Source organism: Ursus maritimus, unplaced genomic scaffold (assembly GCF_017311325.1).
Source record: "Ursus maritimus isolate PB19 unplaced genomic scaffold, ASM1731132v1 scaffold_16, whole genome shotgun sequence".
Taxonomy (NCBI): domain Eukaryota; kingdom Metazoa; phylum Chordata; class Mammalia; order Carnivora; family Ursidae; genus Ursus; species Ursus maritimus.
This window is the reverse complement of record NW_024424008.1, coordinates 1605109-1622290: the sequence shown is the minus strand read 5'-3', so window position 1 is coordinate 1622290 and position 17182 is coordinate 1605109. Positions and strand designations below refer to the sequence as shown.

The window sequence follows — 17182 nt, the reverse complement described above, 5'->3', positions numbered from 1 at the left end:
TCTTTGTAATATTAGAACAAACCAAACTCTGCAGCAAGAAAAGAACTTACATCTCCATCTATCCTCCTGTTCAATGGGGTGATGACGGCCTCTCTGGGGCACTAAATCTCCACCCGTCTAGCACAAGGTACAAAAGTATCCACTTGTGACTAAATCTGTACTGTAGGTTTATCTTTTTGTAATTTAATGGAATGCACAAAATTTCCCTCAGGCAAATTTTTTTTTTTTTTAATTCTTCAGGCCTTGGAAGGTGAGAATAGGAAGAAAAGACATCACGGGCCTCAGGTCTACAATCACAAGGTAACTAAAGTTGAATGCAAAGCGAAGATTTCTCATTAAGTTCTATTTTCTGCCCTGTATTCCCTCCATCCTGGTCTCTCACCTGGTACTCCTGGACAGCCTCCTCCATGGGGACCGTTTCATGACCACGATGCTCCTGAGACCGCTCGCAAACCCAGCAAATGACCTTCCCATCCTTCTTACAGAAGAGCAAGAGCTTCTCTTCATGGCGCTCACAGAGATTTCTCTTCTGCCCCGCCTCAGAGGTCACCTTGACCTCTCGGAACCTCTCCACTATGTTGGCCACATGCCGGTTAGGCCGCAGTTCCCCAGAGCAGTAAGCGATTTGGCACACAGGACAACTGCTCTTCTTCCCTCCTTGGCTTGTCATGTACTCCTTGTTCTCTGCAGCGATGCAGGCTTTGCAGAAGCTGTGGCCACAGTCCAGGCTCAGTGGTTCCTTCAGGAGGTCCAGGCAGATGGGGCAGGTCACCTCCTCCTCTATGTTTGTCAGGAGTTTAGAAGCCATAGCAGCTGCTCCCTTGCTCCTGTCTGTCCTTATCTCAGTGGCTCCTCTTGCTCACAGATCCCTGCATGATTGGGAAGGTTAAAACGGGGCAGAGTTGGAAAGGTAAGAAAGGTTTTAGAAGCACAAAGGGTAAGGACACACCCGGGCCCCTGGGATGACCTCTGAGAGAGTCACTGTGGGTGCACACCCTGGGAGATTGCATACAAAAATGAGACTGTGTGTCCTGGCAGGGTTAGTGAAGAGAGCAGACGGCCATTTCTCTGCTTTCAGCCAGAGGTCTGGGTGCAGCCATTTTTGCTCTGACCCTCTGAAGAGGTGCAGAAAGCTGGCAGAGAACAAAGGCTCAAAAAACTGGTTTCCAATGAGCCCATTCCCCCCCCCCCCCCAACAGGAGGCAGGGCAACTCCACCCAAGCACGGTCACCTGAGAAACAGCACTGCAGGCCCCTCCCCCAGAAGACAGGTTGGAAGAACAAGAGGAGGACAACCCTATGGTCCCCATAAGACTGTAAAATCCCAGGGGCGCCTGGGTGGCTCAGTCGTTAAGCGTCTGCCTTTGGCTCAGGGCGTGATCCCGGCGTTCTGGGATAGAGCCCCACATCAGGCTCCTCTGCTGGGAAGCCTGCTTCTTCCTCTCCCACTCCCCCTGCTTGTGTTCCCTCTCTCGCTGCCTCTCGCTCTCTGTCAAATAAATAAATAAAATCTTTAAAAAAAAAAAAAAAGACTGTAAAATCCCAAAACCAGGGGAAATAGTCCGTTGAGTCCCAGGCATTGCCTCACAGCTTGTTTATTTCTCAGACACAACTCTCTTTTTCTTGTTATTCTTTTTGTTATGCTTCTTCTCTGTTTTTTCCTTTTACCTTTTTCTCATTTCAACTAGATGTTTAATATACCAACTTATATTTCATAGTAGCTTTTTAACTTGTACTGTTTCACACCTATATTTTTTATATATATATGCTTCATTGTAGTCCTTTTTTCCCTATTCAATATTACTTTTTTTATATATACAAGTTTTGCTTTCCCCATAATTTTGGGAAGTAGAGTCCTCTAACAAACATACCAAAATACATCCAGGAACAACTGAAACACACTACTTTGTCCACACCCCACTTTTCTTTTTAATTTTTAATTTTTTTAATTTTTTAATTTTAGCAATTTTATTCTTGTGTTTCATTTTGGCTTTGTTTTTTTTTTTGGTGGTGTCTTCCACATGCTCTTGATTTTCCTAGGGTGCATCTTGCTTGGGTCATGGTTGATATTTTGGACTCTGTACATTCCGTCAACCATCCCTCAACAGAATGACTAGGAGGAGGAAATCCCAACAAAGAAAGAAACAGAGACAATGTCCTCTGCCACACAACTAATGGATATGGATACAAGCAAGATGTCAGACATAGACTTCAGGGTAGCAATATGATAGTGAAACTTGCAAATATTAGAGCCAAGGAAGCTATCCTGAGAGCAGCTGGGGGAAGAAATTTCGTACGTGTGAAAGGAGGAATGTCAGAATAATGTCATACCTGTCCACAGAGACCTGGCAAGCCAGAAAGGGCTAGCAAGACATATTCAGGGTACTAAATGAGAAGAATATGCAGCCAAGAATACATTATCCAGGAAGGCTGTCATTCAGAATGGACAGAGAGACAAAGATCTTCCAGGACCAGCAGAAAATAAAAGAATAGTGGGAGTTAAGATGGCGGAGGAGTAGGGGACCCCTTTTTCAGCCGGTCCCCTGAGTCGAGCTGGATAGGCACCAGACCAGCCTAAACAACTACGGAACCAGCCTGAGACGCAGGATGATGCATCTGGATCTCTACAAATGAACATCTCCAGCGCTGAGTATTGAGGTACGAAGAGGGGAGCTGTAAACCGTGCACGGATATCGGAAGATAAACGGAAGGGGGAGGGAGCCGCCGCGTTTGGGCGCCGGGAAGCGGCAGCCACCTGCACGGGGGAGCGGGCCGGACTCACAGAGGGCACCCGCAAGAGAGCTGACTGAGACCGGTGAGCCATGAATGCGTGCCAATAGGCATCTCCCAGAACACCGGAATCCCGGTGTGCTCACGGGATCCAGACTGAGACCGGGAACTCCCGGAGCGCGCGCGGGGCGGCTGGCGGCATTAGAAACACAAAAGACAGAGCCTGGGTGGCCATGGCTGTTAGGCGTCTGCCCTTGGCCAAGGCGTGATCCCGCGTATGGGATCGAGCTCCCACACAGGCTTCCTCCGCTATGAGCCTGCTTAGCCTTTCCCACTCCCCTGCTTGTTCCCTCTCTGCTGGCTGTCTCTATCTCTGTCAAATAAATAGAATAAAATCTTTAAAAAAAAAAAAAAGAAAAAAAAAGAAAGAAACACAAGGACAGAGAGCCGGGCGGCCGGGTGGCTGGCGGCATTAAGCACAAAGGACAGAGGCGCGCCGTCCTGGAAGTGAGGGCAGGGGGTCGCGAGTTGGTGCGCACACATCCCGGGACGCTGCAGCGTTGAGCAGCACCAACAGAAACAGAGTTAAAGTGGCCAGAACATTAGTAGAGAACGGGCCGCAATCCCTCTGTTCTGTGACAGAGGCTGAAATTTGGCCGCTGCTGCTCTGACTCTCAGAAGAGGCACAGCAAACCGCCAGGGAAAGCCGCCAGAGAACAAAAGCCTGGAAATACCGGCTCAGAGAGTGCCCATCCCCATCCTCCCTCGCAGGGGACACGGAGACTCTACCCAAACAGGGTTGCCTGAGTATCAGCGCGGCAGGCCCCTCCCCCAGAACACAGAAGGCAGGCTGAAAAATCAAGAAGCCCACAACCCGGGCGCCTGGGTGGCGCAGTCATTGAGCGCCTGCCTTCGGCTTAGGGCGTGATCCCGGCGTTCCGGAAAGGAGTCCCTCATCGGGCTCCTCCGCTGGGAGCCTGCTTCTTCCTCTCCCACTCCCCTGCTTCTGTTCCCTCTCTCGCTGGTTGGCTGCCACATAAATAAATAAATAAAATCTTTAAAGAAGAAGCCCACATCCCTAAGATCCCTATAAAACAAGGGGCACGGCCTGGGACCCAGTCAATAATTTGGGCTCTGGAAACCCCGCAACCTCTCTTCATCAGAATGACAAGAAGGAGAAGCCCCCCCCAGCAAAGAAAAGACAGTGAGTCTGTGGCCTCTGCCACAGAAATAATGGATATGGATGTAACCAAATTATCAGAAATGGAATTCAGAGTAACGATGGTCAAAATGATGAGTAGAATTGAAAAAACTATTAACGAAAAGGTTACTGAGAATATAGAATCCCTAAGGACAGAAATGAGAGCGAATCTGACAGAAATTAAAAATTCTATGAGCCAAATGCAGGCAAAACTAGAGGCTCTGACGGCCAGGGTCGCAGAAGCTGAAAAAAGGGTTAGTGAATTGGAGGATGGGTTAATAGAGGAAAAAATAAAAATAGAAGATGGTCTTAAAAAAATCCACGCCCACGAATGTAGGTTACGGGAGATTACTGACTCAATGAAACGATCCAATGTTAGAATCATCGGCATCCCCGAGGGGGTGGAGAAAAACAGAGGTCTAGAAGAGATATTTGAACAAATTGTAGCTGAAAACTTCCCTAATCTAGCAAGGGAAACAAACATTCGTGTCCAAGAGGCAGAGAGGACCCCTCCCAAGCTCAACCACGACAAACCTACGCCACGTCACGTCATAGTGCAATTCGCAAATATTAGATGCAAGGATACAGTATTGAAAGCGGCCAGGGCAAAGAAATTTCTCACGTACCAAGGCAAAAGCATCAGAATTACGTCAGACCTGTCTACACAGACCTGGAATGAGAGAAAGGGTTGGGGGAGCATATTTAAAGCTCTTTCAGAGAAAAACATGCAGCCAAGGATCCTTTATCCAGCAAGGCTGTCATTCAGAATTGATGGAGAAATAAAGACATTTCAGAATCGCCAGTCACTAACCAATTTTGTAACCACGAAACCAGCCCTACAGGAGATATTACGGGGGGTTCTATAAAAGTAAAAAGGCCCCAAGAGTGATACAGAACAGAAAGTCACAGCCAATACAAACAAAGACTTTACTGGCAACATGGCAACATTAAAATCATATCTCTCAGTAATCAGTCTTAATGTAAATGGTTTGAACCATCCCATAAAACGCCACAGGGTTGCAGATTGGATAAAAAGAAATGACCCATCCATTTGCTGTCTACAAGAGACTCATTTCGAACCCAAAGATGCATTCAGACTGAGAGTAAGGGGATGGAGTACCATCTTTCACGCAAATGGACCTCAAAAGAAAGCTGGGGTAGCAATTCTCATATCAGATAAATTGGATTTTAAACTACAGACTATAGTTAGAGATGCAGAAGGGCACTATATTATTCTTAAGGGAAGTATTCAACAAGTGGATATGACAATTATAAATATATATGCCCCCAACAGGGGAGCAGCAAGATACACAAGCCAACTCTTAACCAGAATAAAGAGACATATAAATAAAAATACATTAATAGTAGGGGACCTCAACACTCCACTCTCAGAAATAGACAGAACACCCTGGCAAAAACTAAGCAAAGAATCAAAGGCTTTGAATGCCATACTCGACGAGTTGGACCTCATAGATATATATAGAACACTACACCCCAGAACCAAAGAATACTCATTCTATTCTAATGCCCATGGAACATTCTCAAGAATAGACCATGTTCTGGGACACAAAACAGGTCTCAACCGATACCAAAAGATTGAAATTATCCCCTGCATATTCTCAGACCACAACGCTCTGAAATTGGAACTCAACCACAAGGAAAAATTTGGAAGAAACTCAAACACTTGGAGACTAAGAACCATCCTGCTCAGGAATGACTCGATAAACCAGGAAATCAAAAATCAAATTAAACAATTTATGGAGACCAATGAGAATGAAAATACAACAGTCCAAAACCTATGGGATACTGCAAAGGCAGTCCTAAGGGGGAAATACATAGCCATCCAAGCCTCACTCAAAAGAATAGAAAAATCTAAAATGCAGTTTTTATATTCTCACCTCAAGAAGCTGGAACAGCAACAGAGGGACAGGCCTAATCCACGCACGAGGAAGCAGTTGACCAAAATTAGAGCTGAAATCAATCAAGCAGAAACCAGAAGTACAGTAGAGCAGATCAACAGGACTAGAAGCTGGTTCTTTGAGAGAATCAATAAAATTGACAGACCACTGGCAAGACTTATCCAAAAGAAAAGAGAAAGGACCCAGATTATTAAAATTATGAATGAAAAAGGAGAGGTCACGACGAACACCATTGAAATTGGAAGGATTATTAGAAATTTTTATCAACAGCTATATGCCAATAAACTAAGCAATCTGGAAGAGATGGAATCCTTCCTGGAAACCTATAAACTACCAAGATTGAAACCGGAAGAAATTGATTCCTTAAACAGGCCAATTAATTATGAAGAAATTGAGTCAGTGATAAACAACCTTCCAAATAACAAAACTCCAGGCCCGGACGGTTTTCCTGGGGAATTCTACCAAACATTCAAAGAAGAAATAATACCTATTCTCCTAAAGCTATTTCAAAAAATAGAAACAGAAGGAAAGCTACCAAACTCATTCTATGAGGCCAATATTACCTTGATCCCCAAACCAGGCAAAGACCCCCTCAAAAAGGAGAATTACAGACCGATTTCCCTAATGAATATGGACGCCAAAATCCTCAACAAGATACTTGCTAATAGAATCCAACAGTACATTAAAAGGATTATCCATCACGATCAAGTGGGATTCATACCTGGGATGCAAGCGTGGTTCAATATTCGCAAATCAATCAGCGTGATACATCATATCAACAAGAAAAGACTCAGGAACCATATGATCCTCTCAATCGATGCCGAAAAAGCATTTGACAAAATACAGCATCCTTTCCTGATTAAAACCCTTCAGAGTGTAGGAATAGAAGGTACATTTCTCAATCTCATAAAAGCCATCTATGAAAAGCCTACTGCAAATATTATTCTCAATGGGGAAAAGCTGGAAGCCTTTCCCTTAAGATCAGGAACTCGACAAGGATGCCCACTCTCGCCACTATTATTCAACATAGTACTAGAAGTCCTTGCAACAGCAATCAGACGACAAAAAGGGATCAAAGGTATTCAAATTGGCAAAGAAGAAGTCAAAATGTCTCTCTTTGCAGATGACATGATACTCTATATGGAAAACCCAAAAGAAGCCACTCCCAAACTATTAGAAGTTATAGAGCAATTCAGTAACGTGGCGGGATACAAAATCAATGCTCAGAAATCAGTTGCATTTCTATACACGAATAACGAGACCGAAGAAAGAGAAATTAGGGAATCCATCCCATTTACAATAGCACCAAAAACCATACGTTACCTTGGAATTAACTTAACCAGAGACGTAAAGGACCTATATTCTAGAAACTATAAATCACTCTTGAAAGACATTGAGGAAGACATAAAAAGATGGAAAGATATTCCATGCTCATGGATTGGAAGAATTAACATAGTTAAAATGTCCATGCTACCCAGAGCAATCTACACTTTCAATGCTATCCCGATCAAAATACCGAGGACATTTTTCAAAGAACTGGAACAAATAGTCCTTAAATTTGTATGGAAACAGAAAAGGCCCCGAATCTCCAAGGAACTGTTGAAAAGGAAAAACAAAGCTGGGGGCATCACAATGCCGGATTTCGAGCTGTACTACAAAGCTGTGATCACAAAGACAGCATGGTACTGGCACAAAAACAGACACATAGACCAATGGAACAGAATAGAGAGCCCAGAAATGGACCCTCGGCTCTTTGGGCAACTAATATTTGATAAAGCAGGAAAAAACATCCGGTGGGAAAAAGACAGTCTCTTCAATAAATGGTGCTGGGAAAATTGGACAGCTACATGCAAAAGAATGAAACTTGACCACTCTCTCACACCATACACAAAAATAAACTCCAAATGGATGAAAGACCTCGATGTGAGACAGGAATCCATCAAAATTCTAGAGGAGAACATAGGCAGCAACCTCTACGACATCGGCCAAAGCAACCTTTTTCATGACACATCCCCAAAGGCAAGAGAAACAAAAGATAAAATGAATTTATGGGACTTCATCAAGATTAAAAGTTTCTGCACAGCCAAGGAAACAGTCAGAAAAACTAAGAGGCAGCCCACGGAATGGGAGAATATATTTGCAAATGACACTACAGATAAAGGACTGGTATCCAAGATCTACAAAGAACTTCTCAAACTCAATACACGAGAAACAAATAAACAAATCAAAAAATGGGCAGAAGATATGAACAGACACTTTTCCAATGAAGACATACAAATGGCTAACAGACACATGAAAAAATGTTCAAAATCATTAGCCATCAAGGAAATTCAAATCAAAACCACACTGAGATACCACCTTACGCCAGTTAGAATGGCAAAAATAGACAAGGCAAGAAACAACAATTGTTGGAGAGGATGTGGAGAAAGGGGATCCCTCCTACATTGTTGGTGGGAATGCAAGTTGGTACAGCCACTCTGGAAAACAGTGTGGAGGTCCCTTAAAAAGTTAAAAATTGAGCTACCCTATGATCCAGCCATTGCACTACTGGGTGTTTACCCCAAAGATACAGACGTAGTGAAGAGAAGGGCCATATGCACCCCAATGTTCATAGCAGCAATGTCCACAATAGCTAAATCGTGGAAGGAGCCGAGATGCCCTGCAACAGATGACTGGATTAAGAAGTTGTGGTCCATATATACAATGGAATATTACTCAGCAATCAGAAAGAATGAGTTCTCAACATTTGCTACAACATGGACGGCACTGGAGGAGATAATGCTTAGTGAAATAAGTCAAGCAGAGAAAGACAACTATCATATGATTTCTCTCATCTATGGAACATAAGAACTAGAATGATCAGTAGGGGAAGAAAGGGATAAAGAAAGGGGGGGTAATCAGAAGGGGGAATGAAACATGAGAGACTATGGACTATGAGAAACAAACTGAGGGCTACAGAGGGGAGGAGGGTGGGGGAATGGGATAGACCGGTGATGGGTAGTAAGGAGGGCACATATTGCATGGTGCACTGGGTGTTATACACAACTAATGAATCATCGAGCCTTACATCGAAAACCGGGGATGTACTGTATGGTGACTAACATAATATAATAAAAAATCATTATTAATAAAAAAAAAAAGAAAATAAAAGAATATATGACCACCAAGCCAACCTTACAAGAAATATTAAGGGGGGGTTCTATAAAAGAAGAAAGACTCCAAGAGTAATATAGGCCAGAAATTTACAGAGACAATCTATAGAAACAAGGACTTCACAGGCAACATGATGGCACTGAACTCACATCTTTCAATAATCACTCTCAATGTGAACAGCATAAATGCTCCCATGAAACGGCACAGGGTTTCAGACTGGATAAAAAGACAGGACCCATCCATATGTGGTCTACAAGAGATTCATTTTGAACCTAAAGACATCTCCAGATTGAAAGTGAGGGGATGGAGAACAATTTATCATGCCAATGGACCTCAAAAGAAAGCAGCAGTAGCAATTCTCATGTCAGACAAATTAGATTTTAAACCAAAGGCTGTAGTAAGAGATGTAGAGGGACACTATCAATCATACTTAAAGGGTTTATCCAACAAGAAAATATAACAATTGTAAATATCTATGCCCCCAACATGGGAGCAGCCAACTACATAAACCAACTATTAGTAAAGAATCATATTGATAATAATACTTTAATAGTAGGAGACCTCAACACTCCATTCTCAGCAATCAACAGATCATCTAAGCAGATCAACTAAGAAACGAGCTTTGAATGACACATTGGACCAGATAGACTTTGTAGATATTTACAGAACATTCCACCCAAAACAACAGAATACTCATTCTTCTCGAGTGCACACGGAAGTTTCTCCAGAATAGTACACTTACTGGGTCACACATCAGGTCTCAAACTGATACCAAAAGATTGAGATTATGCCCTGCATGTTATCAGATTACAGTGCTTTGAAACTGGAACTTGATCACAATAAAAAATTTGGAAGGAATTCAAACACTTGGAAGCCAAAGAGCAACCTGCTAAAGAATGATTGGGTCAACCAGGAAATTAAAGAAGAATTTGAACAATTCATAGAAACTAATGAGAATGAAAACAGATCAGTCCAAAACTTATGGGATACTGCAAAGGCAGTCCTAAGGGTGAAATACATAGCCATCCAAGCCTCTCTCAAAAAATTAGAGAAATCCCAAATGCACAAGCTAACCTTACACCTAAAGAAGCTGAAGAAAGAACAGCAAATAAAGCCTAAACCAAGCAGGAGAAGAGAAATAATAAAGATTAGAGCAGAGATCAATGAAATAGAAACCAGAAAAACAGTAGAATAGATCAACAAAACTAGAAGCTTGTTCTTTGAAAGAATTGATAAAATCGATAAACCACTGGCCAAACTTCTCCAAAAGAAAAAAGAAAGGACCCAAATTAATAAAATCATGAATGAAAAGGGAGAGATCACAACTAACACCAAAGAAATAGAAACAATTATTAGAAATTATTACCAGCAACTATAGGCCAACAAATTAAGCAACGTGGATGAAATGGATGCCTTCCTGGAAACTTATAAACTACCAAGACTGAAACTGGAAGAAATAGACAATCTGAATAGACCAGTAACCAGTAATGAAATTGAAGCAGTAATCAAAAACCTCCCCAAAAAACAAAAGTCCAGGGCCAGATGGCTTCCCAGGAGAATTCTACCAAGCATTTAAAGAAGAAATAATACCTTTTCTACCGAAGCTGTTTCAAAAAATAGAAACAAAAGGAAAATTTCCAAACTCATTCTATGAGGCCACCATTACCCTGATCCCAAAACCAGGCAAAGACCCATCATAACAGAGAATTACAGACCAATACCCCTGATGAACATGGATGCCAAAATATTCAACAAGATTTTAGCCAATAGGATCTAACAGTACATTAAAAGGATTACTCACCAAGACCAGGTAGGATTTATTCCTGGGATGCAAGTTTGGTTCAACATTTGCAAATCAATTAACATGATAGAGCACATTAATAAAAGAAAAGAACAATATGATTCTCTCAGTTGATGCAGAAAAAGCATTTGAAAACATACAGCATTCTTTCCTGATTAAAACTCTTCAAAGTGTATGGACAGAGGGAACATACCTCAGGATCACAAAAATCATCTATGAAAAGCCCACAGCAAATATCATTACCAATGGGGAAAAGCTTAGAGCTTTTCTCTTAAAGTCAGGAACAAGACAGGGATGCCCGCTCTCACCACTATTGTTCAACATAGTACTAGAAGTTCTAGCCTCAGCAATCAGACAACAAAAAGAAATAAAACCCATTCAAATTGGCAAAGAAGTCAAACTCTCTCTTTGCAGATGACATGATACTTTATGTGGTAAACCCAAAAGACTATACCCCCAAATTACTAGAACTCATACAGCAATTCAGCAATGTGGCAGGATACAAAATCAATGCACAGAGCACAGTTGCTTTTCTATACACTAACAATGCAACTGTAGAAAGAGAAATTAAGGTATCGATTCCATTTACAATAGCACCAAAAACCATAAGATTCCTAGGAATAAACCTAACCAAAGAGGTAAAGGATCTATACTCTAGAAACTACAGAACACTTATGAAAGAAATTGAGGAAGACACAAAAAGATGGAAAAACATTCCATGCCCATGGATTGGAAGAATAAACACTATTAAAATGTCTATCCTGCCCAGAGCAATCTACACTTTCAATGCCATCCCTATTAAAATACCATTGGCATTTTTCAAAGAGCTGGAACAAATAATCCTAAAATTTGTATGGAACCAGAAAAGACCCGAATCACCAAGGGAATGTTGAAAAAGAAAAACAAAGCTAGGGCATCACATTGCCTGATTTCAAGCTATATTACAATGCTATGATCACCAAGACAGCATGGTATTGGCACAAAAGCAGATACATAGACCAATGGAATAGAACAGAGAACCCAGAAATGGACCCTCAATTCTAAGGTCAACTAATCTTTGAAAAATCAGAAAAAATTATCCAATGAGAAAAGACAGTCTCTTCAATAAGTGGTGCTGGGAAAATGAGATAGCTACATACAGAAGAATGAAACTGGAACATTCTCTTACACCATACACAAAGATAAACTCAAAATGGGTGAAAGACCTCAATGTGAGACAGGAATCCATCAAAATCCTAGAGGAGAACATAGGCAGTAACCTCTTTGACATTGGCCACAGCAATTTATTTCAAGACATGTCTCCAAAGGCAAGGGACACAAAAGCAAAAATGAACTATTAGGACTTCATCAAGATAAAAAGCTTCTGCACAGCAAAGGAAACAGTCAAGAAAACTAAGAAGCAACCCACAGAATGGGAGAAGACATTTGCAAATGACATATCAGATAAAGGGCTGATATCCAAGCTCTATAAAGAATTTCTCAAACTCAACACCCAAAAAAATGAATAATTAGTAAAAAAAAATGGGCAGAAGACATGAACAGACAATTCTCCAAAGAAGACATACAAATGGCTAACAGACACATGAAAAATGTTCAACATCATTAGCCATCAGGGAAATTCAAATCAAAACCACATTGAGATACCACCTGACATGAGTTAGAATTGCAAAAATTAACAAGGCAGGAAACAACAAATGTTGGCGAGGATATGGAGAAAGGGAAACCCTCTTATACTGTTGGTGGGAATGCAAGCTGGTACAGGCACTTTGGAAAACAGTCTGGAGGTTCCTCAAGACATGAAAAATAGAGCTACCCTATGACCCAGTGATTGTACTACTAGGTATTTACCCCAAAGATACAGATGTAGTGAAAAGAAGGAGCACATGCACCCCAATGTTCATAGCAGCATTGTCCACAACAGCCAAACTGTGGAATGGGCTGAGATGCCCTTCAACAGATGAATGGATAAAGATGTGGTCCATATATACAATGGAATATTACTCAACCATCAGAAAGGATGAATATCCACCATTTGCATCGACATGGATGGAACTGGAGGGAATTTCCTAAGTGAAATAAGTCAAGCAGAGAAAGATAATTATCATATGGTTTCATGCATATGTGGAGCATAAGGAATAGCACAGAGGACTACAGGGGAAGGAAGGGAAAACCTTTCAGGGAGAAATCAGAGAGGACGATGAACCATGAGAGACTATGGACTCTGGGAAACAATCTGAGGGTTTCAGAAGGGAAGGGGGTGGAGGAGATGGAGTAGCCGGGTGATGGCAATTAAGGACGGCACATGTGGTGATGAGCACTGGGTATTATACGCAACTAATGAATCATTGAACACTACATCAAAAACTAATGATGTGCTATAAAGTGGCTAAATGAACATAATAAAAAATAAATAAAATAAAATAAAATAAAATAAAATAAAAGTTAGAAAAGATACCACATTTGGAAAGTGTTCCCCTTGCTCCTGATCTCTCAGGTGGCCTCTGTTTCTGGGTGGCAGATATGGCCCTGGGAGAGGGATGAGTAAGGTTAGTGATTTGGGCTTGCCAGCTATCACCCTATCAAGCTTCTAGGCACAGACAGACCAAGGTGATGAGAATTCACCTAGAGTCATGCAGAAATGCTACATTGTTACAGGGTGGGCATTAAAATGTTAGGATTCAAAGATCCCTCTGCCTTTGCTTTTGCTGTGGAGAGAAGGACCTTTCTACCTCCGAAAAATAGAGGATTCTGGCTTGTCCTTAGCAGGGTGCAATTTTATAGAATGGGAAGGAGAATCTCCAGGGTAGATTCAGCCTGTATAAATAATGGTCCCTCCATGAAAGAACAAAGCCTTTCAAGCCTTTAAACCTCCCTTCTTTGAGGACTGCCCCCCCAACCTCCCAGGCCCACCCCCATCCCCATCCCCCACCCCGCACTCTCAGCAGGAAGCTTGCAAGCTGGGCATTGTCCTCCCTCCACCGTTCACGGCAGCTGCCTGAACACACATTAAACTCACTCTAACATTCAGTTCTTCTCCCCACTTCTGCCCTCTGCAAACCACTCCGCACACCTTCAGACACCAAGTGAGGAGTCATGCCTCCTTGGAGAAGAGCAGAGGCAGGCCACAGGGAAATGTGGTCAGGATTCTGTCAGCAAACCAGGGGAATGTGGCCAGGATTCTGTCAGCAAACCAGGGGCCGATCTCCACCAAGCTCCGGAGGTGCTAAGTGAAAATGAAAGTTAAATTCTCCGGTATGGGCAGGAAAGGAGAGGGCTGCAGACCAATGGGAGGCCTGTGCGTGGGGTCCCTAGGACGTGACAAGGCTTTGTGCCTGGGGCCAGATGAGCCAGTGGTTGCACTCATTCTTGTCTGTTCACTCCAAAACACTGCTCTCATGTCTTTTCAAGGTAATCAGTCCTTTGGAGCACTAGGCTTACCTGAGCAATGTAATTTCACACAAATGTGCCTCGCCTCTTTTCCCTACAAATGAGGAATAAAATTGCTCCTTTACGGTAAGAAGGGACCCACCCTGAAGACTGCGCTGAGACAGGCCTAGGGACATGCTCTCTACTGTTCTGTATCCACCTGCTAAGGTAAGTGAATCTGGCCAGGGTGTGTCCTATTAGGTGTGTGAGAGGGAAGGGCTATGCAAATCGTAAATTCCTGCAGTGGGACTGTCAGTGGCTATCACTGAGGGCAGCACAGTGAGGCTGACCTTCAGAATTTGGATTCAGTACGGCCAAAATGACACTCTGCTAAAGACGCTGGGAAGATGAACCCGTGGTCAGTGTCATTTGTTGGGCCATGCCATCTAATATTATTCAACATAAAATCTCTATAATCTTAGCATAATAAAAATGAAGCAGGAGAATCACTGTCAAGATTAATTTTGTGTCAGCTTGACTGGCCACGAGGTGCCCACATTAAACTCTCCTGGATCTGTGAGGTGGTTGTTTCTAGGTGAGACTAGCATTTGAGTCTGTGGACTCAGAAGATTGTCTTCCCCAGTGCTGTCAGGCATCATCTGATTTGTTGAGGGCCTGGGAGGAAAGAGGAACTCATCCCTTTTGTTTCCTGCCTGCCTGCTTGAGCTGGGATGTACGTCCTCTCCTGTCCTTGGACTGGAATTTACACCATCACCCACCCTGGTTCTCCAGCCTTTGTCCTTGGACTGAATGACACCACCAGCTTTCCTGAGTCTCCACTTTACAGACACCAGCTCTTGGAACTTGTCAGCCCCCATATTCATGTGAGCCAATATAAATCCCCCTCTTGTAGGTTCTGTTTCTCTGGAGAACACTAACAATTCTAAAGCTGTGTGTCCAGTGGCACAGGTGAACTGTGATAATGACAATGATGACAAGACAGGTGAACTGTGCACTTCCAAAGGACGCATGCCAAACAGTGACACAGGAGAGGTTAGGACACAAGGAGGTTGTAGAGGGGATAGTGTTTAAAAAGTCAACTATAATCTCATTAAGATCTAGTCAGATAAGAGGGAGTCATGGTTTTTAAAAAAAAAAAAAAAGAGCTTTGAGTGGGATCTGCCATCTGAGTGAGTCAGTCTGGGGTGTGGCTTTCACAGGAAGAGAAGCAGTTAAATAAAGAAGTTCCCCTACTTTAAGTCCCTTTTCTCATGGGTCTTAGGATCTTGTTATCATGCCACTTCTTCTGATGTCTCTTCATATTAACAACAAGCAAGCATCTCATTTTGTTGTTGTTGTTGCTTGAATCCTGAGATCGAGACCTGAGCTGAAATCAAGAGTAGGGTGCTCAACCTGCTGAGCCACCCAGGTGCCCCTCGTTTTGTTTTATTAAAAGTTTTCAAGATGCTCCGTCTGGAAATTCTTCCTACATGCTCTTCTGGCTGATCTCCCAGGTGAGCTCCATTTCTGGGTGGCAGGAATGGCCCAAGGAGAAGGATGAGCAAGGTCAGTGAGTGTGTGTGTGTGTGTGTGTGTGTGTGTGTGTAAACTGCTGTAGATCCCCAAGATTGAACCTGGAAATCCTGTGACTAGAAAACACCAATAAACTGCAGAGCAGAGCAACTATCATCCCATTAAGGCTCCCAAACCCAGAGAGGACAGGGTGCTAGGAAATTCTATGGAGAGTCATGCAGAAATCCTACATTATTATACTGAGGCATTAAATTGTTAAGCTTCAAAGAACTTGCTGACTTTCCCTTATTGTGTTCCTCAAAGTATCTTTTTCATCCCTGAGCAAAGCCAAGCCTAGTTCTCTTCTCTGCTGCTCTCAGTGCAGAACTGGTCGAGAAGCCTGGGCTATAGCCCATGGAGACTCCACAGGCTCTTTGTTTAGGGCTTCCTTTGCTAGAATTTTTCTGGAAGTCATTGCTAAAACTAGGGTTACTCCTAGAGGTGAGGACTCAGTCACTATCCCTTGAATTGGAAAATGAAAATACATGAGTGGAAGGCCAGAGAGAGGAGTGCAGCAGGAAACGTAGTGTTGTTACTGATCTTATCAGTGGTAACCACCCCCATCTCACACTGCACCCCCAACTGTAGGTTTCATGAAGTCAGGGAGGGACTGTCTCTATTCTGTTGCTTACTGCCTCAAATCTATTAGAAGTTATTTCATATAAGGACTGATAGATATACAGATATATAACTATAAAAATATTTTTAATTGAATGGAACATCTTAATGATAAATCATACTTCTAGTCTACCATTCTTGCTATGAACACAGTTGCTGTCACATCATATAATTCAGTTACTGTTGGGACACCTGGATGGCTCAGTCGGTTAAGCATCTGCCTTTGGCTCAGGTCATGATCCCAGGGTCCTGAGATTGAGTCCCGCATTGGGCTCCCTGCTCCGCAGGGAGTCTGCTTCTCCCTCTCCCACTCCCCCTGCCTGTGCTATCTCTGTCAAATAAATAAATAAAATCTTTAAAAAAAAAATTCTGTTATTCTTCTGGTATCAATAACATATATGTGATTCCCCTTTGATAATTTTTTATTGAAATATAATTAGCATACATTATATTAGTTTAGGTGTACAACATGATTCAACATCTGTATACATTGTGAAATGTTCAAGTCAAGTTACCATCTATCACCATAGGAAGTCATGAAAAAAATTTTTTTTCCTGTGATGAGAACATTCAAGATTTACTTTTGCAGCAAATTTCAAATCTGCAACACAATACTATTTACTATAGTCACCATGCTATACATTATATCCCCATGAATTATTTTATAACTGGAAGGCTTTACTTCTTGATCCTCTTCGCCCATTTTGCCCAACCCCAAACCCTGGCCTCTAACAACCACCAATCTGATCTCTGTATCAATGAGTTCTGTATCATTTGCTTCTTTTGTTTTTTAGATTATACATATGAGTGAAATCATATGGTA

The 17182-nt window shown here is 42.4% G+C and overlaps 1 protein-coding gene across 9 annotated transcripts in view; it reads right to left on the bottom strand.

The window, feature by feature from the left end:
* The window catches only part of LOC103680048 (tripartite motif-containing protein 34), a 29951-nt gene that overhangs the window by 9580 nt on the left and 3189 nt on the right, over positions 1–17182 (bottom strand). For 2 of the 9 annotated variants that reach the window (XM_008709581.2, XM_008709582.2), the window contains exons 1-3: positions 13820–14278; positions 13259–13329; positions 383–869 (exon numbers count right to left, since the gene is read on the bottom strand). In XM_008709581.2, the coding sequence (XP_008707803.1) occupies positions 383–808 (426 nt within the window). In that variant the 5' untranslated portion in view covers positions 809–869; positions 13259–13329; positions 13820–14278. Of the gene's footprint in view, positions 1–382; positions 870–13258; positions 13330–13819; positions 14281–17182 lie in introns of those variants that run through there. The other 7 variants (XR_005834958.1, XR_005834959.1, XR_005834961.1 and 4 more) reach the window with 7 other exon arrangements.